This window comes from Globicephala melas, chromosome 2 (assembly GCF_963455315.2).
Source record: "Globicephala melas chromosome 2, mGloMel1.2, whole genome shotgun sequence".
Taxonomy (NCBI): Eukaryota; Metazoa; Chordata; class Mammalia; order Artiodactyla; family Delphinidae; genus Globicephala; species Globicephala melas.
The window spans coordinates 37,927,851-37,953,751 of record NC_083315.2 but is presented as its reverse complement, the minus strand read 5'-3'; the positions used below and the strand labels follow the sequence as shown (position 1 = coordinate 37,953,751).

The 25,901-nt window shown below is 47.4% G+C and overlaps 2 protein-coding genes across 5 annotated transcripts in view; one reads left to right on the top strand and one right to left on the bottom strand.

Annotated features, from left to right (window-relative positions):
• ABHD2 (abhydrolase domain containing 2, acylglycerol lipase) overlaps nucleotides 1–6,074 on the top strand; it is a 110,150-nt gene extending 104,076 nt beyond the window's left edge. The window contains exon 10 of the mRNA XM_030878657.2: nucleotides 176–6,074. Coding sequence (XP_030734517.1) covers nucleotides 176–372 — 197 coding nt within the window. The 3' untranslated portion in view covers nucleotides 373–6,074. The remainder of the gene's footprint in view (nucleotides 1–175) is intronic.
• Nucleotides 6,075–9,788: 3,714 nt separating this feature from the next.
• On the bottom strand, nucleotides 9,789–20,837 carry RLBP1 (retinaldehyde binding protein 1). 4 transcript variants are annotated; one of them, XM_060293524.1, is made up of 8 exons: nucleotides 20,306–20,837; nucleotides 17,999–18,091; nucleotides 17,603–17,776; nucleotides 16,162–16,366; nucleotides 14,409–14,587; nucleotides 12,226–12,384; nucleotides 11,171–11,281; nucleotides 9,789–10,849 (listed from the first exon to the last, which is right to left on the bottom strand). In XM_060293524.1, exons 2-8 carry the CDS (start codon nucleotides 18,008–18,010, stop codon nucleotides 10,691–10,693), a joined length of 999 nt encoding a protein of 332 aa, XP_060149507.1. In that variant the 5' UTR covers nucleotides 18,011–18,091; nucleotides 20,306–20,837; the 3' UTR covers nucleotides 9,789–10,690. The 4 variants fall into 4 exon arrangements, with proteins under 4 accessions (XP_060149507.1, XP_060149508.1, XP_030734519.1 ...); XM_060293525.1 differs by having other exon boundaries at nucleotides 12,226–12,405; nucleotides 17,603–17,731; XM_030878659.2 differs by having other exon boundaries at nucleotides 17,603–17,731.
• Between the last annotated feature and the right edge of the window lie 5,064 nt (nucleotides 20,838–25,901).

Below are 25,901 nucleotides of genomic sequence, written 5' to 3'. Positions count from 1 at the left end.
AAATCTCCCTCCCGCTTTGGTGAATGAGGCAGAGGGAGTAGAAATCAGATGTCCACTTAGGTGACACCTTCGCCTGTGGAGAAAGCCTGGGCCGCCCTGGTCAGCTCACTTTTGCACCTCCTGCCCTGGAGCTGGTCAGAGAACAGTGACTCACTCAGCTGCCTTTCTCCTACAGAGAAACGGGAGAACGTCATGTTTGTGCTGCCCCTGCACGGGGGCCACCTGGGCTTCTTTGAGGGGTCCGTGCTGTTCCCCGAGCCCCTGACATGGATGGATAAGCTGGTGGTGGAGTACGCCAATGCCATTTGCCAGTGGGAACGCAACAAGTCGCAGTGCTCTGACACGGAACAGGTGGAGGCCGACCTGGAGTGAGGCAGCCCCCGGACTCTGGTGCGCACCAGCTGCCCTGGTCACCGGCTGTTTCAGGTCTCCCATCTCCCTCAGTGACCTGGATCTGACCTCACACCATCAACGGAGACCACCCACTAGACACACCTGACTTGAAGTAGGTGGCCGTCCCTGGGAGCTCCAGGCTATTTTTGTGCTTAGTTACTGGTTTTCTCCACTGCATTGTTAGCCATGGTGACAAGCAACGGGGTTTTCACCCTCCTGTCCGGTGTCAGCATCTGATTGCTTTCAAGCCAATTACATCTAGTTTCCCTATTAAAAATGTGTCTGAACAGCAGTTTTGCTTTGCCAATCAGAAGGCTTTTCCCCAAGAGCAGTGAAGGATGTATGTTATTTTGTGGTGGTGTATGTGTCCTGACGTAGACCCTAAAAAGAGCCAATGCTGTAGATGCAGCTCAGCTTGGGAGCCGGGGACCCTGGGCCTCCCAGGCCAAGACTGTAGCCTCCTACGTGGCAAAGAAAATTCCCTTGACTCACAAACCAAGTTTCTCCCTCACTGTCCTCTAAGACAGTTTTCCCACAGGTTGCTGCTGATGAGAGTTACCTGGGACGCTTGTTACAAATTCAGCCTCCCGGGTCCCTCCCCTTGGAGAAGCTGTTTCAGTGGGTCTGGGAAGGGTCCTGGGGATTCTAATTTTTGACAAGTGCCCCAGGTGATTCTCCTCACCAGGCAAATTTGAGAAGCACGGTTGTGCAGAGCCTTTAAATTAGAAACATCTCGGTAGTTTGTGTTGTTGAAATTCGTAGTCAGAGGTGGTATCTCTTAGATCCCAGGAGCCTCCAAAGCTGCAAGGCCTGTCGTGTACGGCTGCCCTGGTGCGATCGCTATGTGATGTCTCAGAAAGGGCTTGGGCTGGGGGTGAAGACTTCAGGCCATGCCTGACTCTGCCTCTCACTGGCTATATGACCCTGGAAAAGTCCCTTTGAACTTTTGTTTCTTCACCTGTAAAATGGGGGACTTGGGCCAGGTAGATTGCCGATATCACTACCAGTTCTGAAGTTCAATGACAAACTCAGTTTACTGAGGTTTGAGAGAACACCTCTCCAGGGGAGCCTGAGAGCTATTCTAAGCATGTAGACGTCATTTGCCTTTCCTTCTTTTTTTTTTATGTCCCTCATTTCATATAAAGAGGGGTTTTTTTTGGTGGTTTTTTTTTTAAACACTCAGTTATAATTTTATTTTTTTAACCCAGGTCTCTCTAACTCTGGCTTTTGATACCAAACAATTCAAAAGTTGGATCTGAGTTTGGAGAAATATCTTTCCAACTGAAGAGGGTGTGATTTTGAAACCAGATTTTGTAATGTAATAGCTCATATTTGTAGCATGTTGGACAGATCTTTCCAGAGTGTTATCTTCTCAAATGAAAAGTCACTCTACATTTCAAGTACTCCTTTCCTCCAATCCTGTGGTACTTGAATATCTAAAAACCCTGCACTTTGAAAAATCAGCAGTTGCTATCTGGAACTAAACAGAATTACAAGTGAAATGACCTATAGATACTTTAAATAAATAAAAAAAATTTCCCGGCTTCCTCTCCTTTGCTATAGGACAGACAGGAATGTAAATAGTGGGTCTCTATGTGGATGTTTAAGGGGTAAAGGGAGCCACCTGAGGGCCTGGATGCAGACCCTCATGGCCGCAGGTGAATGTAGTTTGGGCATCGGTCCAAGTCATGTGACAGTAATGTCTGTAACCTGAAGAAGTTGTTTTCTGACAATCACCAGGTCATCCTAAATAATAACATCAAAAACAGCCGTATCTGAAGAGACTGAGACTTCTATGGTCTCGACTTTGCTTCGGTACAATTTCTCACACACACCAAATTCATCATTGTGACTTTCCCCCCAAGTTGTTACTTTTCAAGTGCTTTTCTTTTTCATGTTCTTTTAGTACAAATTGGCACTTTATCATCTACCCCTCAATTTCGAAGCTAGTCTCTCCCCTCTGTTACTTTTCCCTCCAACCAACAACCACAGATATAATCTAGAAGGTTCATGGTCATATATCCTGCTACAACCTTCATGTCTCAAGACCTTTTTTTGTGAAATTAGATGAACGAAGCAATAACTTAATGGGGTTGAATCACCATCCCAGGAAGCAAGAGGCTCCTTTTCATTTGCCTTAGGTCACATCTCTTGATCTATTCCGACAAAGCAGTGGCCAGGTACCAGCTCCATTCAGGAGGAGAAAACAGTCCTGTTGTCACACACTTGGCAGGGATGGGGGCAGAAGTCCTCGGAGCCTGGTGTGCACGGCAGTTCTGGTGGCCCACGGAGGAGAGGCAGGGCTCGGGGCACAGCCTTTGTTGCCACATAACCGGAATTTACCCCACGGGACTGTGGAGACCGCCTCCCAGCTGAAATCTTTTTAGTGTGTGCCTCTGAATGGCACTTACATTCCATTTTGGCTCACATGAAATCAACTGAAGGCCTCTGTTCAAGCTCCAGGCTCTCAGGCATGGAAATAAGAGTGTAACTGTGGCTATCTTACAGGAAAATTCTTGTTTGTCCCTGAATGAGAGCACAGAGGCATTGAATTTACAGAGATGCGAGCTCGCCTAATAAACAAGGGAGCAGCATTTTATATGTAGGTCAGCTTTTTCCTTCCTCCAGCTTTCCTTGCTTTTCCTTCGTTCCTGATGATAATGTGAGGGCTCTTCTTGCTACTGAGGTCCTCTTGGGCTAAAACAAGGCAGAATTTTCAAAGAGTATTTGAATATTATATTTTAAAATCAGGTTAAAAATACAATAAAGTCAGGTTAAGGATATAACTTGCGGAAACCTAGACAGTTCTATCGCAGGAAGAACATGTTAAAAACCAAGCAGGTTTTTAACAGTTCTCCGGGTTGTTCTCCCTGCCTCTAAACAGTTTGAAGACAGTGATGAAGATCCCAGTCAAGTCAGGATTATCTGACTTGAAAAAATGGTCTCAAGTCTCCTTGATGCATTTATGTTAATAGGGAGTTTAGCAGACTTGAGGAAAACCTCTTACCTTCCCGCCCGTGAGTTTGCACCAGTGATTCCAGAGCAGAAGGGAGGCAGAAAGTTATTTGTTGTCACTATATTCTTTGAACCTCCCCGCAGCGTTTTATACATGAGAGTGGGAATATACCTGCAAGGGGAGCGTGCCTTTCTTGACGTGGTGTTAGGGAACCAGGGTTTGGGAGACTTGGATTCTTGTCCTGTCTCTAATTCACGTTAGATTGTGGGCAATCACTTCACCTCTCCGAGCTCCAATTACCTCATCTTAGACCATCTCTAAGTCTACTTAATCTACTTACATATCATTTGCCAGAACATTCCCGCTGGCCTTCTTACAGCCCTTGCAAGTGGAAACAGATAAGACTTCGGGCTGATCTTGAGGGGACTTGGAGAGAGGGAGCTACTGCATTCAGCCTTTGCTGGTGAAGACCCTTGATTTTGCCCAAAGCCCTATGTCCCTGACTGGCTTCTCTTCAGAGCCTCCATTGTCATCTCAATATTCTTTCTGTACTGAGGGTGGTCTTATGACTGGGACAGGTGCTGACCGTTGGAACGAGGTGAATATCCCCATCCTTCTGTGTGACTCGGGCAAGCTTTGAGAGTTTCCAGGGCAGAAACCCTTCCTGCTCAGACTTTCATTCTAAAACTACAGTCTTCATTAAAGCTGAACTTTCTGGGTAGCTGAGCTTATATGCCTGGCATCTGAATGAGAGCTCTCTTTGTCACTGTGTGGCTTGAGATCCGTTTTGCCAGCTCCGGGGAAACAATACATGTGTTCTTGTTTGTGTTTGCCGGGCAAGCAGATGTCTGAGCTGTGAGAGGCTTTTCTTTTCCCGTGGCATTGCTTCTGACTTAGTGCTAAAGTGAAGATCACTGAAACATCACGTTGAGTTGAAAACTCAGGTCTTTGTCGTCTAAGGCAGGACAGGAGAGTTATTAAGAAGCATTTCACTGCAGCATCCGCTCACAATATCATCTGGAATGTTCTCGTTGCCCAGAAAGCCTTAACTTGCCTCTAGAATATCCCCTGGTGGTACAACACTATTGTGGCTTTGGAATTCAAATTATTCTGCTGTAGAAGTCTGAAGCAAAGCTACAGCAAAACCAGAAAATGTCTCCATGTGGCCTGTACGCGCCTTATTACATTAGGTGCCCCCACCCCTTGACAATAAGAGCAATCCAGAACTGACCAAACACCTCATCTCTGACGCCTTTCTTCCTTCTTGGCCTCACTCTGTTGTTCAAATTCACTTTGGATGCTTCAAAAAACCATGAAAAGTGGCCTGCCTTTGGCATTTAGAGGCCAAGCAATTGGGAGAAAGGTTTTCTTCTCCCCCCTGTTATCAAAGCAGAGGGAAGTGCCCCCTCTTCATAAACTAGGATTGCTTTTGCCAAATTCTATTTGAAGGGGAACGGGCCCGTACTCGCAGTGAGAACTGGGATGCTATCCAAAGCTACAGCTGCTTCCTCTTGCCTGTGTCACTGCTGCAACCGCCTCGGACGCTGTAGCCCAGGCATCCCCCCGAAGTGGCCCTTGGAAGCAGCCATTCTCAGACCCCAGACGGTAGACAGCTGCCCCTTTTGAAGGAGTCAGCCCCCTACACACACCACGTTTTCTGAACCGTTTTTCCTAGCATGTATTGTGGGTAAAACATTCACCTATCTCTAATGAATAAGCTGAAGTTAATTTCCAACCAGTGAATTAAGTCCTTTAACTCGACTCCTGTCAGTTAGTAATAAAACCTATAACCTGCCGTCTCCCCGTTCTGGTCCCCATTAGCCAAGAAATCTATCGCCGTAAGCTGGGGACAGTCCACGTATAGCACCTGCAGAAATACCCTTCATCTCAATAGGCATTCTCCTTCCAGACCACCCACATGGAGCAGCCAACAGTCACGTAGAATAATTGCTGAGCCCTCAGTCCCAGCGCCAGCCACTCCCTCCCAGTGGGTGGACCGAGTTCCTGGGTGTGGGAGTTAGGTTTGGTTTGGTTTTTGTTTTGGCCTCTTTAGTTTTCCTAAAGCACAAGTCCATGTAGAATCCTGTCACCTCTCCACACCAGTTTCAGGTGATCTGGGTCTCTCCCACTGCCTCAGGAAGACCTTCACTGTACCTGAGCTTTTGGCTTCTGCCACTGCAGCTGCCTTAGTGACACCAGGGGCTGGGGGCGTGGAGGGGGGAGCCAGTTTGCATCTCCCCCTTTCCTGGTTAGACTTCCATGAACCCCATTCTTCTGTTGGCAGATCTGCTTCCAGACTGATTTTTGAGAACCATCACTTTCACATTCCTAATTTTTGTTTGTTTTGTTTGATTTTTTTTTTTGGACTTTCTGAAACTTCAAATGCTGCCCTGAAAATAATGTATTTTTGAGTTTGTGTTCTGAAAGCCTCCGTGCTGGTGGATTGGGGGTGGGGGAGGCAGAATACAGGATCCTCCAGCACTGAGGTGTTTAAGATTTGCAACTAGCAATGCAATTTTTTCTAAATATGAGGATATTTACCTTTATTAAGAAATTATACTAAACAGTGGTGTCCTTGATCATTTTATGTTCTCATATTACTTTTGGTTCTGTTTTGATTCTGTGTGGTGGTAAACAAAGATCATTACAAACAAAAACTGTAATTTTGTTATCTTTGATTCAATGGAATTTCTTTACTTAAAAAAATAAAAGGCTAAAAATGTGGCGTGGCTGTGCGTCCTTTGTAGTGGAGATTTTCTATCTAAAAGGATTCTTCCTGTGTCTTCACCGAAGCATGAGCTTGAAAGAAATGGGCAAAACACCAAGTTCTCATCACAACTGATTTTAACCCAGCCTTGCAAATACCAAGGAAATGAGCAGCCCACAGGTGTCTTTACAAGCCCATCCTCTCCAGGAAGAAAGCCAAGGCCTGGGAAGAGTGAGATATCAGCATTTTAAATACTTGCTCTATAAAGTGAACCGTGTAGACAGAATGTAAGGTGAGATGTAAATGGTGGTTGCCACGCATGAGTCCCTTCCTTTTCTAATAGTGTTCTTTGAAAAGACTGGGTGAACGTGACCTAAATTAAGGTTATACTGGGTTGGTTGAGTAATGGTGGTGTTTTCTTCTCCTTTGCATCTGTCAGAATCCAAGCTAAGGGTCTCCAAGGGCCAAGCCCTGGCCCAGGCAGGACAGTTGTGCCAGTCCGTGCTTCCCCCACCCCAGGGACCTTGCACTCAGAGTTTTCTTCCCTCCTTGGCCATGCAAAACCTTTGACAAGCTAAGTGGGGTGGGGAGTGTTGGTTTTGGAGGACATGCATTAGTGAGGCCTAAAAATGCCCAATATCGAATTCCAAAGTGTATCCCTTGCTGGTAAGCAAGCTTCTCCCCCAGCACCAACCCCACCGCCCCACTTCCTATCACCCACAAAATAGCCAGACTACTTTGATCCAAGAAAACCAACTTGCAGAGAATACTGCGTATGAAAAGTACCACATGAAAGAGATTTCAGGTCCAGGGTGTTAGGCAGATCGATGCCAACAGCTTGCCAATGTGGTCAGCACACAGCTGTGCCTCTCCTGATTCTACCCTATAGATTTGCTGTCGGTGACATTTATCTACAATCACTCGCTGACCCAAGGGTGCTGATGTCTTTTTTCTTATACCTTCCAATAACAGGCCTCTCAGCTCTAGCTCTATAGGGAGTACTTTCCCATGTTAAGGACCAAACACCTAACTGGATGGCCCTCCAGCTGTATGACAGCCTCCCTCCTCATTTCTGTCTTGGTGTATCCCCCCTTAGAGGGGGTCACATGTAGCTGAGTGGTTGGGATGACCTTACCAGTGGTTTAGCCTTGAACTGCTCAATCTCTCCCCAGAGAAAAGTTAAACCTCTCTCTCTCTGTCTGTGGCTATGTGCACCCAGGACTTATATTTGATTCGTGCTGTCTACCCCATTTGGAATTACCCCAGCATCTCTACTGAAGACCGTTTGGTTTCCCCTTAAAGTTATTTCCTCCTTTATCTGATGATGTTGGTGAAATTGACCTGGAATAAATGAAGCTCTAATTCCATGGTTCCTCTTCCCCACCTCTACCTACATTTCCTCTATCCCCAGAAATAAACATTTGAGACAAAGCATTGGTAGTAACAGAGCCAAGGGATTTGGAGCCAGAGTTGCTGGGTTAGGGTCCCATCCAGGCCACTTCCTAGCTCTGTGACCCTGATCAGTATTGGACTCTGGGTTTTCCTTTTTCTTTTTTTTTTTTTAACCCCTAAGATGAGAATAATTTTAATAAGAATGCCTGTCTCTAGATATTGAGAGAATCAAATAAAATAATGTTTTTCAAAGTGTTATGTTGAGCAGTCCCCTCCTGGGACCACACTTTGAGTAGTAAGTCTCTCTGGTATCCGGTGAGCTTCCAGACCCTGCACTGCTAAGCTTCCTCAACACCAGAGCCACGCCCACCATTGAAAGTGGGATGAAAGGTGGTCCAGTTCACCCTGAAGGTGACTCTTCAGCTCTTTTCCTGGTTGACTTAAGACCTGGGCATCCCTCTTCCAGGAAGACTTTGCCAGGATACCAGGGAGCATTGGCCTCCTACAGCGTCCCTTACATAAACTCAAGGCTCTAAGCAGTGACCAGTCTTGCTCAAAGGCTCTCTGCGGCTGATGGCCCATTTCCCTACTGAGACCTCCATCCACACCTTAACAAATGCTTCCATCTGCTAACAGATAGTATTTCCCCAAAGGGCCACATGACGCATCACTGTGACTTCCCAACCTTTGCTATGCTCAGATTACTTTCACATGCAGAACCCCTGCCTCATCCCAGACGTCTCCAGAAAGGAAGGTGTTCTGAGCAGCAAGTGGTCCTCCTTCCCATATTTGCTGGCTTTCAAGAGTATTTTACTGTCCCTCTTCCTCTCTCATTAATGCGGGGGTTGTGGCCACTTGTAGGAATACAGCATATGTAGGCAGCTCAGATTCTGTGAGACTGAGCACATCAGATTTTAACATTAACATTCGTGGTCTTCAGGCACCTGTTCCCAAAGGTGGCAGCACCACCTTCCTGGCAAGGTCTGGCTCGGCCTGCCCCTGGCTAGTCTGTCCCTGGGCATGGAGGGGCAGTACCACGGCACGGCCAGCAGGGGGTGGTGGCAGCCCACGGTCAGAACCGACTCGCTGGGTCCCAACCCTCTAGCTTCTTCCTCAGAAAGCCCCTGGGCTTTTACGTCAAACCCTCCCTAAGCTAAGGCCCTAGCCCTGCTGACTTTAGGAGGGACACCAGCATCCGTTTGGATTTGAGTAAGACAAAGCTGCCCCAAGAGCCTCTGCCTGCAGTTTTTTCCATATCCTGATCTCATTTATAAATTAGAGCTCCCACAAATCAGAGGGTGGGACTAGGAGGGCTCCTGGCAATTAGGGGCCAGGGGAAAGATGGGAGTCATCCAAGAGGAATCAGCCACTGTTTCCCTCAAATTTGGGACACAACTCTTTTACAAAACAATTATAAGTGTATCTTGAAAGTTTAAAAAATGCTCGTTCCTTTAATTTTTTAAACTCAGCCTCATCCCTGCTCCCACTCCACCAACACCTGTACTGTTGACTCACCAATGCCCTCTATCTTGGCAAACGCAAGTCCCCATTCTCTTATCACTTGCCCCCTCAGCGGCATGTTTGTGCCCTCACACTTGAAATACCTTCTTAGCTCCAGATGTTCTAGGAGATCTCTCGGGGTGAGGCTGCTGAGCCCCCTTCAACCATATCACCTCCACTCTTTTTAGGCTTAATACTAGAGTTCCATGTAAGGTTTGATTTGGAAAAGTTTCAAAGGGTTTAAAGAAGGGTTTGGGAGTAATCCTCACTGGTCAGCCACCCACAATAATTTGCTATGATTCCTCCTCCAGCTCTGAAGTCGTATGTATATCATTTATGAACATAGATTGTTGACTGTGAACATCATAGAGAAGGAAATTACTTGGGTGATGAGCATACACTGCAAACCCTAGAACTGAAAGAAAAGATATAAGAAGTAAATGCATATATATGTACAGTCACATATATATGTACATGTACATAGCCACACTGGAAAACGAGAAAGAGAATTCAGTGGTTCAGAGAAATTCCTAAAGGCGTGAAAGCAGACTGCATTGGATTGAACCCACAGCCCAGGAAACAGCTGAAGGTCCTGCCCCAAAAGGTGGGTACAGCACCAAGGGTGCTTCATGCCCAGAAGGAGGCAAGAGCAGAGAAGTCTTGGGATGATTATCAGGGTACCTCGTGGAGGCAGCCAGGCCAGGTGACCCTCACCCACCACCATGAGCCAGACAACAGGAACAAGTGTCTGCCTCCACTGGGAAAGTCAGTGTAGGATCTTGGGAAAAGAATCTGTCAGTGCCTATGAGCCCCATGCCCAGAAGAAGCCAGGCCTTCCCCAAGACAGAGCAGCATGCCCAGCACACACTCAAAAGTCACCAGACACTTGAGGAAAGCCAACTGCACAGAAAGGAAAGCATTTATATTTGTCTAAATATGCAGAGCTTGAAAGTAGAAGTTCATTTCTATAAGGTGTCTGAGACTGAAGACAAAGAAGAGCTTTCACTGTATAACTTGAGGACTGGGAGAGTGCTCAGAGAGGATACCATCTGTAAATCTAAGTAAAACCATCCGTTGAGGCAAGGGGTCTGGAGGAGAGAGCTTTGGTGGAGAGACCCCACAGACAGGAGGGGGACACAACTGCCACCCTTGAAGGAAGTCCAAGCTCCTGACCACCACTGCATACATCAGACTGCACCTGACTGAGGGGGACCAGACCACCCCAAAATGGAGCTACTTCAAGGCTGCTTCCACCCTGGAATTACCCGTGGAAAGCGTTTCACCTGCCTACCAGCCACCAAGATCACTATACTTGCCAGATCATTTTCACTTATATTCCCCCTCTCTTATCTTCTTTTTTATATTTTTAGGGGTGGGAGAGACTTTTAAACCAGCCTCCTTGCCTATTTTCACAGACCCTAAATAGTAAAACTATTACAAAGAAAATCACTGAGAAGCTTGATTAGAGTCTTTGACACTCAACCCCACACAAGTCTCCGTCCTAAAGCTTCAGAGGCAGTAGGAATATAACTGCCCTCACTTCTTCTTGCTCAAGGGAATTCCCCTGCTTTTTTATTGCCCCCCAGCTTGGGAGGAGGGTGACACCTGAGCTCACCCAAGCTTAGGAAGGTTCAGAGGAACCACAGTCATCCCAGGCAGCCCTTTTCCCAGCCTTCTGGGTCCAGGGCAGCTGAGGAGAGGCCCAGGGACACTAACTACAGATCAGATGGCAGGGGATGTTCTCAGAAGGCTGTGTTCTCAGCTTGGGCCCGGGGACCAAAGAGCTGTTCAGCAACGACTTTGCCGTCATACTTGGGCAGTGTGCCCCCAAAGTCAGAGGGCAGGGTGTCCTCGTTGAACTCCTGGTAGAAGCTGGAGAGGTCTTCTCCGTGGACGAAGACCTGCAGGGAAGCAGAGGAGATAGAGCTGAGCAAGGGGGTTCCCTTAGGATGAGGGCTGGGAGGAGAAGAGGGACAGGACAAAGGCACACATGCCATCTCTGCCTGGTGATGGCCTGCTCAAAAGTCCTCCTTGTTGTGCTGTCTGTGGGATCCACTTGGTTCGGAACCCTGGTACAGAGCCTGAGGAGGGCTCAGGCGGGGTGCCCTCCTCCTCCACCTTCATCCCTCTTGTCTCCTGAACCCTTTCCTGCTACAACCCCCTTCACTCACTCACACACCAGACAATCACCGGGCACCTTCCCTGCGTGGCCACGCACTCACCCTCTGGAGCAATTTGCTCTTCAAGAAGGGCTTGACCACGTTGTAGGTTGTGGTGAAGTACCACGGCTGGTGGATGAAGTGGATGGCTTTGAAGCGGGCTGGGAAGGAATCCTGCAGGGACAGACAGCACCCCACCACATGCCCCATGACCTCAGAGGTTCCCACTCACTCTCCCACTGCCTCTCCCCATGACAAGAGGACAGAGTTGTCATCACTCGGTTGCCCCAGAGGATAGCCCACTGAAGGTTCCATCCCCAGGCCAGCAGCTGGGGAGCCCTGGCTTCACTGCAGCTCCAAACTGAAGGAAGGATGCCCCAGAGGCCACGCAACCCAACACTCGTCCTGCAGATGCACAAAACCTTGTAATTAGGTGGAATAAGGAAATGAATTGGTAGCCTTGCTTGGTTTTTAGGTGACCAAGGTTTTTCAAATCCACTTGCCTTCTGAGCAGACTGCAAACTATTATAGACCAGAGGTACACTATTGTCATGCCTCATTGTCCTTTGTCCCCTCCCATGACTCCCACCTCCCATCTCTCCTTTCCAAGGCAAAGCAGATTTAAGATTAGATTAGGTCTAAGAAAGGGCTTCTGACACATGAGTATATAGGAGTGAGTTGTCAGGAGCATTAATGATATCTCTTTCTCAGGAGAAATTCACATCTAGAGGGAGGCAGCATGACATATGTGGACAGAGAATGGGATTCTAGGTCAGAAGGTGTAGATTCAAGTCCCGCCTCTGCCACTTGATAGCTGTGTGACCTTGAGAAGTCACTCAAATCTCTGAGCCTAGATTTCCAGGTTTGTAAAGCGAAGCAGGGAAGCAGGGAGAGAATGCTTTTAAGAAGTTAATAAATTAATGAATGTGAACACGTGGCAAACTGTTGATCACCACAAAGTGTTTGTGGCTGGGGCTGTGATTGTCATTGCTCTTTTGGGCACTAGGCGGCTGTCTTCTCAGGTCCCTGCTAACATCATTAAACCGGGAAACCCGGCCCAGCCTCCCAGCCTTCCCACCCGTGAGAGGCTCCTGCAGGACAGGGTTCTGTGGCCTCACCTGGAGCATGTCCACCATCTTCCTGAGATCTGAAGCCCGAAGTCCAGCAGCCTGCTGCATGGTAAAGCCCTTGAAGTTCTCAATGATGCAAAAGCCATTAATTTGAGTTTCCTCATTCTCCAGTAGCTTCTCCAGGATGAAACAGTATGCCTGCAAGATCTTGGGCACAACGTGAACGGGCTGTAAGATCCAACCCACAAAGACAGTTAAGACTCAAGGTCCTAACGGGAGAGCTAACTGGTATACCCCTTCCCAGAGGTAATTTGTCACGGGCTTTGAGCTGGGACAGTCCACCTCTGTGAATGTATGCCAAGAAAATAATCTTCAATGTCATATCCACGGTTAGATGCCAGAGTGTTTATCCTTGTACCCCTATGATAGTGGAACAACCTAAATGTCCAGCAATAAGGGACTGGTGAAATTATGGTGTATTCATGCCATGGAGTATTCTAGAACGGTGATATATAAGACTAATGATACAGAAAGATATCCAGTCATGGTGTATTATTGTAGCATACAATCCCATTTTTATAAGAAAAAATATGTATGTCTGTGTGCATATGCGTTCACATATGTTTCTAGGTTTCTAGAAAAAATAGGCTGGAAGGATGTCAGTGGTAGAAATCTCTGGGTGGTAGAATTGTGGATGATTTTAAATTTGTGATTTTTTTTGGTATTTTCTAAAATGAGTAGATATCACTTATGTAACAAGAAAAAATATTTGTAAGTCTCTTCCTTACCATACGTATGTATGCCTCAGTCCTAAAGCCAGTATCTTATTCAGTAGCAAACACTACAGGCATCCCTAATACGATCAGGAACAAGATAAGCATGTTCACTTTCCCTACCACTCTTCAACTCTGTGTTGGAAGTAGTGGCCAGTGCATCCAAGTTGTTGTTGTTTTTTTTTTTAATCAAGGGTATAAGAACTAGAAGAGGAAAAGAAAAAATGTCCCCCATTTACAGATAATATGATAGTATTCTTAGAAAATCTGAGAGAGTCATTTATATGAGTAACATAAATAACAGAAGAATTCAGTAAAAATACCAGGATACGAAATTAACATACAAAACCAATAATCTTCATAGATACAAAAAATAATCAAGTAGGAGATATAATGGCAGAGAAAGTCCCACCTATAGCAACAGTAAAATAAATACTTACGACAAACTTATTGACAAACATGCATACGGTTTGAAAACTTTAAAACACTCCTGGAAGCTCAAAATGTAAAAGGGAAGGCATCCCTTTTTTGTGGATAGTACCACTGGCCATGGATGTTGCATTCATAAAGATGCTGATTCTCCCCAAGTTTGTTAGTTACATTAATGTTATACCAATAAAAGTCTCCTGACATTTCTCCTAGAGCTTAATAAATTAATTCTAAAGTTCATAAGGAAAGGTAAACATGCAAGAATAGCTAGAAAAGCCCTGAAAAACAGGAGCATTAAGGACAGAACTAATCCCAACAGATATTAAACATTCTATACCATCTCTATAATTAAAACAGTGTGATGTTGAAGCATGAAAAGACAGACCGATGGCACAGAATAGAAAGTCCAGAAATAGATCCAAACACATATGAAGATGCAGAATATGATAAAGATGGCATCTCAAGCCACTGGGGAAAACGATGGACTTCTAAATAAATGGTGTTGCGACTACTAGGCAGCATTTTCTAAAATGAGTTTGTACTTTTTTTTTAAGGCCTGGTGACACATGCCAAAGTTCTCCCAAGATAAACCCTAGTTCCCCCGCTAGGACAGCTCTCTTAAGGGCCTGACAAGTGAAATCACATATATATATATATATATATATATATATATATATATATATATATATATATATATGTGGTCGGTGTTGCTCTCAGCTTTCAGCATTTGGCAGGGCTGATCCCAGCTCGTGGCCCACAGCTGTCACTCCCACTTGGCAGGGGTACCAGGGGCTGGCAATGTACTGGCCAGTGGGCCCTGCCTTCAAAGCTGCTGGGTTTTCCAGCTGCCATGGCACATCCTAGGATTTCTCCTCCTGCCGGGAAAGGGTCTGGTGCCATGAGCTACTGGCCATTCCCCCACAAACCTCGCCTCCTGGGGAGCCAGGAATGAGGGTCCAATAGAGGCCAGGTTTGGAGGAGGGAGCCCAGCCCAGGAGATGGGAGGGAGCCAGGCGAATCCCCACTGACCTCATCAAAGGTGATTTCTTCAGAGTCCCAGTTCTCAATATTGAAGAGCATGACCACTCGGCCATACTTGTCCCGACTGGAGAGGACACCAGGGTAGCCAGCCTCGACAGTGCAGCGGACAGCCTCCAGGGACAGGCTGTCAAAGAGCTCTGGGTACTGCAGCCGGAAGTTCACATAGCCTGGCAGAGGGGGAGCAGAAGAGGCCCCTCAGGGAGCCAGCCCATCCTGGGGTGGCACATGGTGGGCATCCAGAGACCCAGGCTCCTGCCTGGCTCCTCCACCTACATGCTATGTGTAACCCAGCAGGATACTCAACCTTTCTGTGCCCCATATTACCTCTCCAAAAAATAGGACGATAATATTGGCCTATCTCACCAAATTGCTGTGGTAATCAAACAAGATTCCAGGTACAGACGCCATGAGTAAACTGTAAAAACACAAGATGGAATCCTAAATCTAAGGACAATTACTATTTGGTATTTTTCTCTTTCCCAACGGTAGAGGCACAGGTTTCTCAGTTGGGCACAGGGTTAGCTGAGTGGCGGGGTGGGGAAATGACCCCCAGATAAAACGCAAAGCAGGACACAGAGGCCCTCTCTGACTCCAGCGGCACTCCCACCACCCACTAACCCCACCCTGACCCATCCTGAACAGGTCCCCGCCTATCTGCGATTGTCTCTTCCACCAAACCCCGGAGGGACCAGGCCCAGAGGAGGTTTGGGGAGGCATTTGCCAAGGGAAAGCCACTGACCTCCTCGCTGCTCCTCCAACACTCCAGGCCCGTTCCCACCACCTAGCCTTCGTCTTTGCTGTACCCTCTGCTATACTGCTCTTTCCCCAGGCATCTCATTTCCTTCGAGTTTTTCTTTAAGAGTTCTCTTTGCACTGGAGCCTTCCTAGCCTCTTTACCTGAAACTTCAACCCCTCAGTCCTTTATATCCACCTTCTTTATTTTTCTCTGTATATTTTTATTTTATTTGTCTGGTTTATTATTTCCACCATTAGACTATAAGACCCACGAGGGCCGGCAGTTCTTGTCTGCTTTGTTCTCTGCCACATCCTTTGGCCTCAAACAGCGGTTGGCAAAGCAAAGCAGAGAATTACCATTTGCGGAAGGAAGGAAGAAGTAAGGAGAATCATCAGCCTGCATAGGGCCTGCTCAGACACCCCTTCCCTCCACCAGCACCAGGGACTTGATTTCCTTAAGACACTGGTCTTCATCCCGTGGGCACGGCCAGGTTGGTTCTGTCCTTGGGACTCACCCCCAGGGCTGGCACCATCTTCAATTCTACTATGCGTGAGGTTTGGGTACCTGAGGGGAGTCAAGCTCATACCCACCTTCCCTGCAGTGCTCCAGAGCCAAAACCTAGGCTGGGCGGGTGGGGAAGGGGAGAGCAGGGGTGAGAGAGGAAACTACCCCAATTTGGGTGACTCAGTTTTGCTCACTGAGACTCAGGAGAGTGGAGAGGCGGGGCCAGACCTCTAGGAATCTGGTCCTGCCAGACTCATCCATTCCTTGTCAGAGCTGAAAGGGATCTTGAAGGCTATGTAGTTCACACACCCATTTTACAGGAAAGGAAAAGGAGGCTCAGAGAGAGTGACTTGTATGGCACAGGGAATGGGAGGGAAGTGAAGGAGTCGGTCTCAGTGCCCGGGTGAGGGTCAACGCCCTCCTCGTGACCTTCCCCCCTTCCCCCCTCACTCCCCACCCCCCGTAGCCTTCCCAGGGCCACCCATCCGGCGCAGGCCTCACCTCTGAGCAGCTCGTAGGCTCGGCCCACGTGGAATTTGCGCGCGCGGATGAAGCGCAGGAAGAAGGCGCTGTCCTTTCCCTGCACCCTCTCCGCCACGGCCACGGCCAGCTCCTGCCCCGAGGCTGCCTCCCCCTGCACCAGCTCCTGCAGCTCCCGCACCGCCTCCTCCCGGGTCTCCTCCCTCTCATTCAGCTCGTCCTTGGCCTGGAACAGGGATGGGGTGCAGGCACGAAGTCAGGTAGGCGCGGGTGCGGGAGGCTCCTCCAGGTGCCAGACCGGCTGAGGGGCAGAGGGCACGGCAGCTGGGGACATGGCTGCTCTGCCCGCAGGGGCAGCTTCTGCACTGGCAGCACCTCAGACTGCCAATTACATTTGGAGAAAATTAAGTCAAACTTTCATCCTGGGTTTGTTTGAGGAGACAGCCAGAGAGCTAAACGTTTCTAATCACAACAGCCTACTGGAGCCCTGACTTAGCACACTGCTAAGTCCTTTAGATACATTATGTTTTTAAATCTTTGCCACAATCCGTCACAGGAAGGTTGTCATCTTATCCCCATTTCTCAGGGTGAGCAGACTGAGGCTGAAAGAGTCAAGGTATTCTTGACCAAGGTCACCCAGATAAAAAGGGGTGAAGCTGAAACTCTTACTCAGGTTGGACTTTTAATCGCTTCACTCTGCTGCCTCCCAGGCTCATTTCTGATCTTTCCAAAATCAAAGATACCAGGCAGATGGCAGCCTGTCCTCTGCCTCCTATTCCTCCCCTTGGCTGAGCCTGGAGAACTCCTCAGCATGCCAGGGGCAGCTCTTTCCTTGGATGGCATGAGGGGGAAAGGCAGGTCTGGGGGAGCTCAGAGCACCTTTCCCTTGAGACGCCCAGGGAGCAGAGATGGAAGCCAGGAGCCCAGGTCCAGCTCAACCCCAACACAGCTCTGCCACCCTCCACAGAGCACAGTCTGATAAACTCTGAACTGGTTCAACAACTTTCTTTCACAGGTACAGAAAGCAAGACCCAAAGAGGGAAAGAAGTTTGCTCAAGGTCACACAGCAAGTTGGAAGTCGGTCTGGTATTAGAACTCAGGCCTTTTCCTATCCAATGGGGGCAGCAGGTGGATCCCTGTTCTCCAAGACCATTGCAAACCAATGTTCCTCATATCTGAGTCTAGGATGATCCCTGGTCCAGAAGCCCTAGGTCTCGGCATTGGTTTCAGGGAACACTGTTGGTGCCATAGTCTTGGAATAGGCTGGCCTGGACATCTGGTCACCCCAACTGCTGCCATGGCCCTGACCTTCAGAATAGCCCCTAGAACAAGCCAGTCCTTTAGGTCCAGAATGACCTGGAAAGCTGGTGCTGGACCCTTTCTACAGGAGAGAGGATGCTATCAACATTCCCCCTTGTTGCCTCTCTACCCTGTCCCTCTGCACACCCCGGGGCCACCTCACCTTCTGCAAGGTGTGGCGGGGCAGCTGGCTGCACTGGCCAAAGACAGGTCCGTGGTCTTTGGTTGTAAGCCGCTCCAGTTGGGCACGGAGCTCTTGTTCCTCTTCAGGGACCATGCGGAATGTGCCCGCCTGGGCAGAGAGGTCAGGAAAAGACAGGAAGAGACCCCCAGCAACCTGAGCAAGCCAGTCAAATGGGTCTGCTCAGACCCTAAACTAGTGCTTTTGCCCAAGGTCACCGTTGAGCTTCCTCCCTTTGGGTGGGGTCAGGGACCGCAGAGAGGTTGTAGGGGTGAATGCCCATAACCCTGCACAGACCAGATGACAGAGAAACAGGAAGGGAGAAAGGGAAGGAGGGAAGGTGGATGGAGGGGAGCCCCAGGGCACAGGGGTACTCACCCCCTCTGACATGCTGCCTCTGGAAGACTCGGAGTGCTCGGAAAATGAAGGACCCCACTTCTTCTGTCCTGGCCTCTCCAGGCAACCTCCTTCCTAGGAGAGGAAGTCAGGGCTGCAGTGGTATGGAGAAACTGTTCTGTTATTGTCTCAGAACAGTGGATCTCAAACTTTTGAGTGCATCAGAATCACATGAGGCATTTGTTAGAAATGCCGATGCCTGGGCCCTGCACCTGTGATTCTGACTCAGGAGGTCTGAACTGGGGCCCGGGCATCTATACTTTAAAACAGCACCCCCGGTGGCTCCGAAGAAGGTGGTTCTTGGGCTACACTTTGGGAAACCCCCCTTTGAGAAGGAACACACACAAAAATACCTCAAACCTCAGTTCTTAAGATGAGTTGGCCCAGCCAGGGAAAAACTAGGAAAAACTAGGATCAGCCTCCATTCTCAGTTACATGATCACTGCAGGATAAGGCAATCCATCCTCCCATTTGTGACCCTCCTTTTCCAGCCCAAAGGGGCACCTCAGAAACTTCCCAGCCTAGTGGATGGCCCCGTTCCAGTGAATTAACTCTCCAGAGGGGTGGTGGCTAGTTACATAACCATAACTGGGTGCGTGTTCTGTGCCTTGTGGTGCGCTATTTTCAAATCCATTGTCTGGGAGCCAGCATTATTATTCCCATTCTACATAGGAGGAAACAGGCCCAGGAGAATAAGTGACTTGTCCAAGGTCACACAGCCCTCAATAGCCAGGGATCGGGACTTAAGACCAAGCTGTGAACTTTCCATCAGCATCAAGAGGCAGCCTGTTGTGGCAAAAGTTAGACCTGGGTTCGAATTCTCTCTTCCATTTGCAAGCTTTGTGATTTAACCTGTATCTTGGCTGTCCCCTGTAAAAGGGAGATGGAAGTTTATGAGGATTTAATTAAATAATGAACACAGAAGCAGTGCCTGACCACCATAACCAATTTCATTGTGCACATGACAACCCACTGAGTATTTTTGGAGACAACTCTTCTATTTCCAGATTTTCCCCTCTCCTACCTAAATGTCCCCAGACCCGTCACCACCCTGCTCCTGCCTCTGACCAGGTTTCCGTTGGTCAGTTCTGTCATCTGTTCACTGTTGGTTAGTAGCAGAGGTGGGACTTGAACCTATGTCTGCCTGAGACCTAGACTTGCCTTGACACCTAGAGCCAAGACATCTCCAGGCAAACTCCCTAGGAGAGCTGGTGTCACAGAAAACCCTTTAGGGTCAGAGAGAACCAGGTTTGAATCAGGCTTTGTCATTTACCACCCATATGAGCTAGGGCGGTAGGTTATTTAACCTTTCTGAGCCTCAGTTTCCTCATCTGCAAATTGGGGATAATAACCACACCTACCAAATAGAGTTGTAATGAAGATCCTATAATTTCTGTAGGGTACCTAGCACAGTGTTTTGCTCTAAAACATAGTTCCCCTTCCCTTTCTTAGCATCATACTAATCATTACCCCAACTTGCACAGAGAGACTTAGAGGATGCCAGGGAATATCTGAGGATCTCCCATTTCCTGCCTCTCCCACTCCACAGACCCAGCAGGGCAGGGCAGGGAGGTTCTGGGGGCTGTCATCCACCAACAGGAATAAAATCTAAGTCAGCTTTCTAGCAGGTAGACTTCCAAATATGCAGGCATATATACAAGATAGACTAAAATATGACTGTGCTCTCCCTTGGATTTTGCTGGAACAGAAAGGGAGAGGCTGATAGAACTCCCTGAGCAAGGGGCTCAGACAGGAGAGACAGTGGCTAGACACCCCCAGCCAGTTAGGCAGCTCATCAGGACAAGATCCTAGATCTTAGAAATGGAGGGTTAAAGTCAGTACAGCAACTCTTTTTAAAATATGCCCAATCTACTAACTCTGATTTTTAAAATATTGACTTATGAGCTGTATACAAGAAAATATACCCACCCCTCACTCCGTGTCGAGGCTGTTCCCTGCCGTCTAGGGTTGCCAGTTAAAATGCAGAATGCCCAATTACATGTGAGTTTCAGATGAGCAAAAGTTTTTTTGAAGTGTTTAAGTATGTGCCATACAAATTTGGGACATACTTATACTAAAAAAGTATTTGTTGTTCATCTGAAATTCACATTTAACTGGGTGTCCTATATTGTTATTTGCTAAGTCTGCCATCAGGTTGGTCTGGCTCAACCTGAAAAATGGCTAGCTGGTTTCGGTTTTTGAGCAGCCTGAGATGTGGTCTCCCCACCGCTGACTCCTCACCTTAGTCCTGGACTTCCTGGCCCAGCCAGGCCCCTGCAACTGACTTACCTGCCAAGTCAGCGGCTCCTCCTTGGGACACCTGGTGCCTGTGTCCTCCAGGGCCTGGAGGTTGCCTCCTCTGGGGGCGTGGTCCAGTCAGCAGGTTGGAATTAGCGTGTCACAAGGAACTTCTCACGGCCCACAGTTTCCCGTTAAATCAGGCTCACAGGGAGGCCCAGATTGGGGCAAGTGACGCACCAGGGGGGGAGAGGGGATCAGCCTGGGCCTGGCTGGAGCCACCTCAAAGCCCTCCTTTGTGTGCGTCTGCTCCAGAGTTCCTGCTCAGCCATGTGGAAGCCGGGCTGTGGGGATGGGATCTGAGCCAGCCCCATATGCTTCTCCCCGTCTTCTCTCTCATCGCAGGGAGGTCTGAGAAAGCACACCCCTGGGTAAGACATGCTCAAGATGGAGGGAAATTTTAAATGTGATTGTAGATGAAATGGCAGCTGTGGAGAATCCTGGCCTGTCACCCTTTCCCCAAGCCCAGCAGGGCCTGGCGTGGTCGGGCAGTGAGTGAGGCCAGCTGGGAAATGTAGCTGGTTAAGATTGAGTGTGGAAAGGACAAGACAGGCTGACCCACTTTTAGGCTGTGGCGTGCAGTGATAGGAGCCTGCTTGGGCACCAGACTGCCCACTTTTATATCCTAACTCCGTCACCTTCTAGCTGTGAGACGTGACTTCACCACTCAGTGACTCAGTTTCCTCCTCTGAGAAGTGGGAATAATTAGAGGAAGTCCTATCTCCCAGCATCTCAGAATGGGACTGTATTTTGTTGTTTGTTGTTGTTTGCTTTTGTTTTCGTTTTTTTTTTTTTTGGCCTCACCGCGTGGCAAATGGGGATCTTATTTCCCTGATCAGGGATCGAACCTGAGCCCCCTGCAGTGGAAGCATGGAGTCTTAACCACTGGACCGCCAGGCAAGTCCCAGAATGTGACTGTATTTGGAGATAGGGTCTTCAAGAGGTAATTAAGGTAAAATGAGGTCATCAGGGTGGGCCCTAATCCAATATGACTGGTATCCTTATATGAAGAGGGAATTTGGACACAGACAGTTACAGAGGGAAGACGATGTGAAGACACAGGAAGAAGGCACCGTCTACAAGCCAAGGAGAGGGGTCTCAGAAGAAAGCAGCCCTGCGGACACCTTTACCTTGGACTTCTAGCCTTCAGAATTGTGAGAAAATGAATTTCTGTTGTTTAAGCCACTCAGTCTGTCGTACCTTGTTACAGCAGCTTTAGCAAACTGATGTAAGTGGGTTGTTGGATTTTTTTTCCCAGGTATTTCACAGAGTGTGAGGCTCATGGGAGATAATGGAGGTGGAGGTGAGGGCTCAGGCTCCCCACAGGAAGGAACTATGGAGGCCACAGAAGAGGCTTTGTCAAGCTGGGCGATGGACTCTAGCACAAAAAAGAACGCTCCTGTGCACCAAGAACACTTTCGAGTTGATGGCATAGCCCCGACGGAAGTGAGCTACTGTTCCCAGAGATTTTCAGGATGCTGGCAGGCCGCGAGGCCCTGTTTAAAGAGCAGAGCTTTCTATGACATTCCTCTGCTCACAGCTTTTCTCTGCCTCTGCCCTGCCCTTCCCCCTCCCAAGAGTCACGTTCATGTCCAGTCTCTCTGGCTGGAACAATAGTACCAGTGTGTGAGCAGAGATGCTGCCCTCATTGGCCCAGACACCTGTGCTGGCCACATTGGCAGACTCTGTGGGCTCCCTGGCTCTCTCTGCCAGGCTGGAGGGAGGGAGGGAGGGGGCTTGCATTTGCTGTGCCCCCCCATTCTGTACAGTGGCAAGAGCCTTACCAGAGTTATCTCATCCAGTCCTTTCAGATGTGAAGTAGAGAGTAAATTCCCCGTTTCCACAGAATAGGGAACTCAGAGTCAGAGAGGTAAGGAGACCTGCCCAAAGCCACACAGCTGGTAAAGAGTCAAGTCCTGGTCTCTCTAAAGCCCTGTCATTATTCAATGCACAAGGCTGCCCCCTTCTCCAGAAGCGAGAGCGACACAGGTGTGACTGCCCAGAGAAGTCACACCTGCCCCCTGGCTGCTGGGGAAGGTGACATCACCTCACCTTCCTGGGAGCAGCTTCAGGGGGCAAGAGTCTGGTCATTGCCATTCCCTCTTGGCCAGTACTAATACTCCTGGGGCAGGGAGGACCCCAAGGGGTGCCTGGGCCTCAACCCCTCCTTTGAGAGATGGGAAAACCCAAGTCGAGGAACATTCTGCACCTTCCTTAAAATTACCCAATGGTATTGAGTGCCCCGACTAGCATGGGCTGACCCACAGGGCTGGCAGCCACCTTGTGCTCTAAAAAGCTCCAGTTCCTCCAGGAGCCATGCTCATTCCATGAAAAAGAGTCTGCCCTGTGGCAGTGGGGGAGTGAGAGGTGTCAGAGATTAAAGTAATGAGGAGTAGAACAATAAAATCAATCTGTATGCTTGTTGAAAGAATATTTTCTAACTAAGTAGGTTTAACAATATGAGGAAAAAACAGTTGGTGCTTTCAGATGGGAAGTTGGCTTTAGCTCCCCACCACTAAGGAAAAGATGTAAGTGTTTGCTATGGACTGAATGTTTGTGTCTCCCACCAGATTCTTATGTTGAAGCCCTAACCACCAATGTGTTGGTATTAGGAGGTGGGTCTTCTGGAAGGTGACTAGATTAGATAAGGTCATGAGGGTGGGGTCCTCATGATGGAATTAGTGCCATTATTAGAAGAGGAAGAGACACCAGAGCTCTCTCTCTCTCCACATGAACACATGGAGAAAGCCCTCATGAGCACACAATGAGAAATCTGGCAATCTGCAAGCTTGGAAGAGGGTCTTGACCATGCTAGTCACCTGATCTTGTGTAGTGAAATGTAGTGGAATAACTGAGGAGATGTGACCCATGAACCCCTCAGCAGACTGAGGGCTGGCGAATAAGCCAGAACCCCTCGGCAGACCAAGGGCTAGCGAGTAAGCCAGAAGTGCTGGCAGTCCTGGATACTTTGGGCGCTGATCCATGAAATGATCTCAGTATAATCAGAATGATGGGAACACAAGGAAATGTCCTTGTGCTACTTTAGTATAATCAGAATGATGGGAACACGGAGATGTGCTTGTGTTGCTTGTGAGCTCAAGGATGAAGCACAGCATGTCTTCAAGAAAGCCCATTGTTGCTTGTATAATCAATAAAAGCATATGTTGCTGCTTTGGCATTTCTGGAATGTTAAGAAAACAAGTCTTAAGATGTAAACATAGATAATGCCTAAATAAAAGCTACCACAGCAGGACAGATGGCGCTGTTTTGCCTGAGCGAGCGGCAGCCCTCTACTGCTGTGTTTCGGCACAATTCATATCGTGTGATGAGCTTACTTTCGGCCCTGTCATAAGAAAACTACAACATCTTGTGCTTCCAGCCTCCAGAACTGTGAGAAAATAAGTGTCTCTTGTTTAAACCATCCAGTCTATGGTATATTTTTATGGCAGTATTTATAGGAAGGAAGCCGTAGAAAGGGAGAGGTTAAAGACTAAGGCCAGAGAGGGGTAAGTGATAGTAAGTAAGGTTCTTGGTGAGAAGATGGAACAGAGAGGGAGTCATTGCTCCAGCAGAAGTACCAGCCTTGGCTGGGTTGGTCAAACACTCTCCCATTGCTACAGAAAGCTAAAGAGAAGAATTTGTGCGGATGACAGTGAGTTTAAAGGCTTGGTGTAAAGTTAAGCTCACCTGCTGTGAGGAAAGGAGGATATAAGAAAGTTTGAAATAATTCTCATGAAGAAAAAAAAGGTTAAACTTACTAGGGAAGATTGGCTGTGTTGAAGGCTTGAGATTGGTTACAATGACTTCTTCTTTTCAAACTGAAGTATAGTAGATTTACTATGTTGTATTAGTTTCAGGTGTATAGCACAGGGATTCAGTTATATATATCTATATATTATATATAATATATATATATGTATTATTTTTCAGATTCTTTTCCCTTATAGGTTATTACAAAATACTGAGTATAGGTCCCTGTGCTATACAGTAGGTCCCTGTTGGTTATCTATTTTATATATAACAGTGAGTATATGTTAATTCCAAACTCCTAATTTATCCCTCCTGCATCTTTCCCCTTTGGTAAGCATAAGTTTGTTTTCTATGTCTATGGATCTATTTCTGTTTTGTAAATAAGTTCATTTGTGTCTTTTTTTTTTTTTTTAGATGCCACATATGAGTGGTATCATATGATATTTGTCTTTCTCTGTCTGGCTTACTTCACTTACTATGATAATCTCTAGGTCCATCCACGTTGCTGCAAATGACATTATTTCATTCTTTTTTTAATGCCTGGGTAATATTCCACTGTGTGTGTGTGTGTGTGTGTGTGTGTGTGTGTGTATATATATATATATATATATATATATATATATATATATATACCATATTTTCTTTATCCATTCATCTGTCGATGGACATTTAGGTTGCTTCCATGTCTTGGCTATTGTAAATAGTGCTGCAGTGAACATTGGGGTGCATGTATCTTTTTTTTTTTTTAGCATCTTTATTGGAGTATAACTGCTTTACAATGGTGTGTTAGTTTCTGCTGTATAACAAAGTGAATCAGCTATACATATACATACATCCCCATATCTCCTCCCTCTGTGTCTCCCTCCCACCCTCCCTATCCCATCCCTCTAGGGGGACAAAAAGCACAGAGCTGACCTCCCTGTGCTAGGGGAGGACACAGTGGCTGCTTCCCACTAGCTATCTATTTTACATTTGGTAGTGTATATATGTCCATGCCACTCTCTCACTTCGTCCCAGCTTAACCTTCCACCTCCCCATGTCCTCAAGTCCGTTCTCTATGTCTGCATCTTTATTCCTGTCCTGCCCCTAGGTTCTTCAGAACCTTTTTTTTTTTAGATTCCATATATATGTGTTAGCATACGGTACTTGTTTTTCTCTTTCTGACTTACTTCACTCTGTATGACAGTCTCTAGGTCCATCCACCTCACTACAAATAACTCAATTTCGTTTCTTTTTATGGCTGAGTAATATTTCATTGTATATATGTGCCACATCTTCTTTATCCATTCCTCTGTCAATGGACAATTAGGTTGCTTCTATGTCCTGGCTATTGTAAATAGAGCTGCAATGAACATTGTGGTACATGACTCTTTTTGAATTATGGTTTTCTCAGGGTATATGCCCAGTAGTGGGATTGCTGGGTCATATGCTAGTTCTATTTGTAGTTTTTTGAGGAACTTCCATACTGTTCTCCATAGTGGCTGTATCAATTTACATTCCCCCCAACAGTGCAAGAGGGTTCCATTTTCTCCACACCCTCTCCAGCATTTATTGTTTGTAGATTTTTTGATGATGGCCATTCTGACCAGTGTGAGGTGATACCTCATTGTAGTTTTGATTTGCATTTCTCTAATGATTAGTGATGTTGAACATCCTTTCATGTGTTTGTTGGCTATCTGTATATCTTCTTTGGAGAAATGTCTATTTAGGTCTTCTGCCCATTTTTGGATTGGGTTGTTTGTTTTTTTGATATTGAGTTGCAGGAGCTGTTTGTATATTTTGGAGATTAATCCTTTGTCAGTTGCTTCATTTGCAAATATTTTCTCCCATTCTGAGT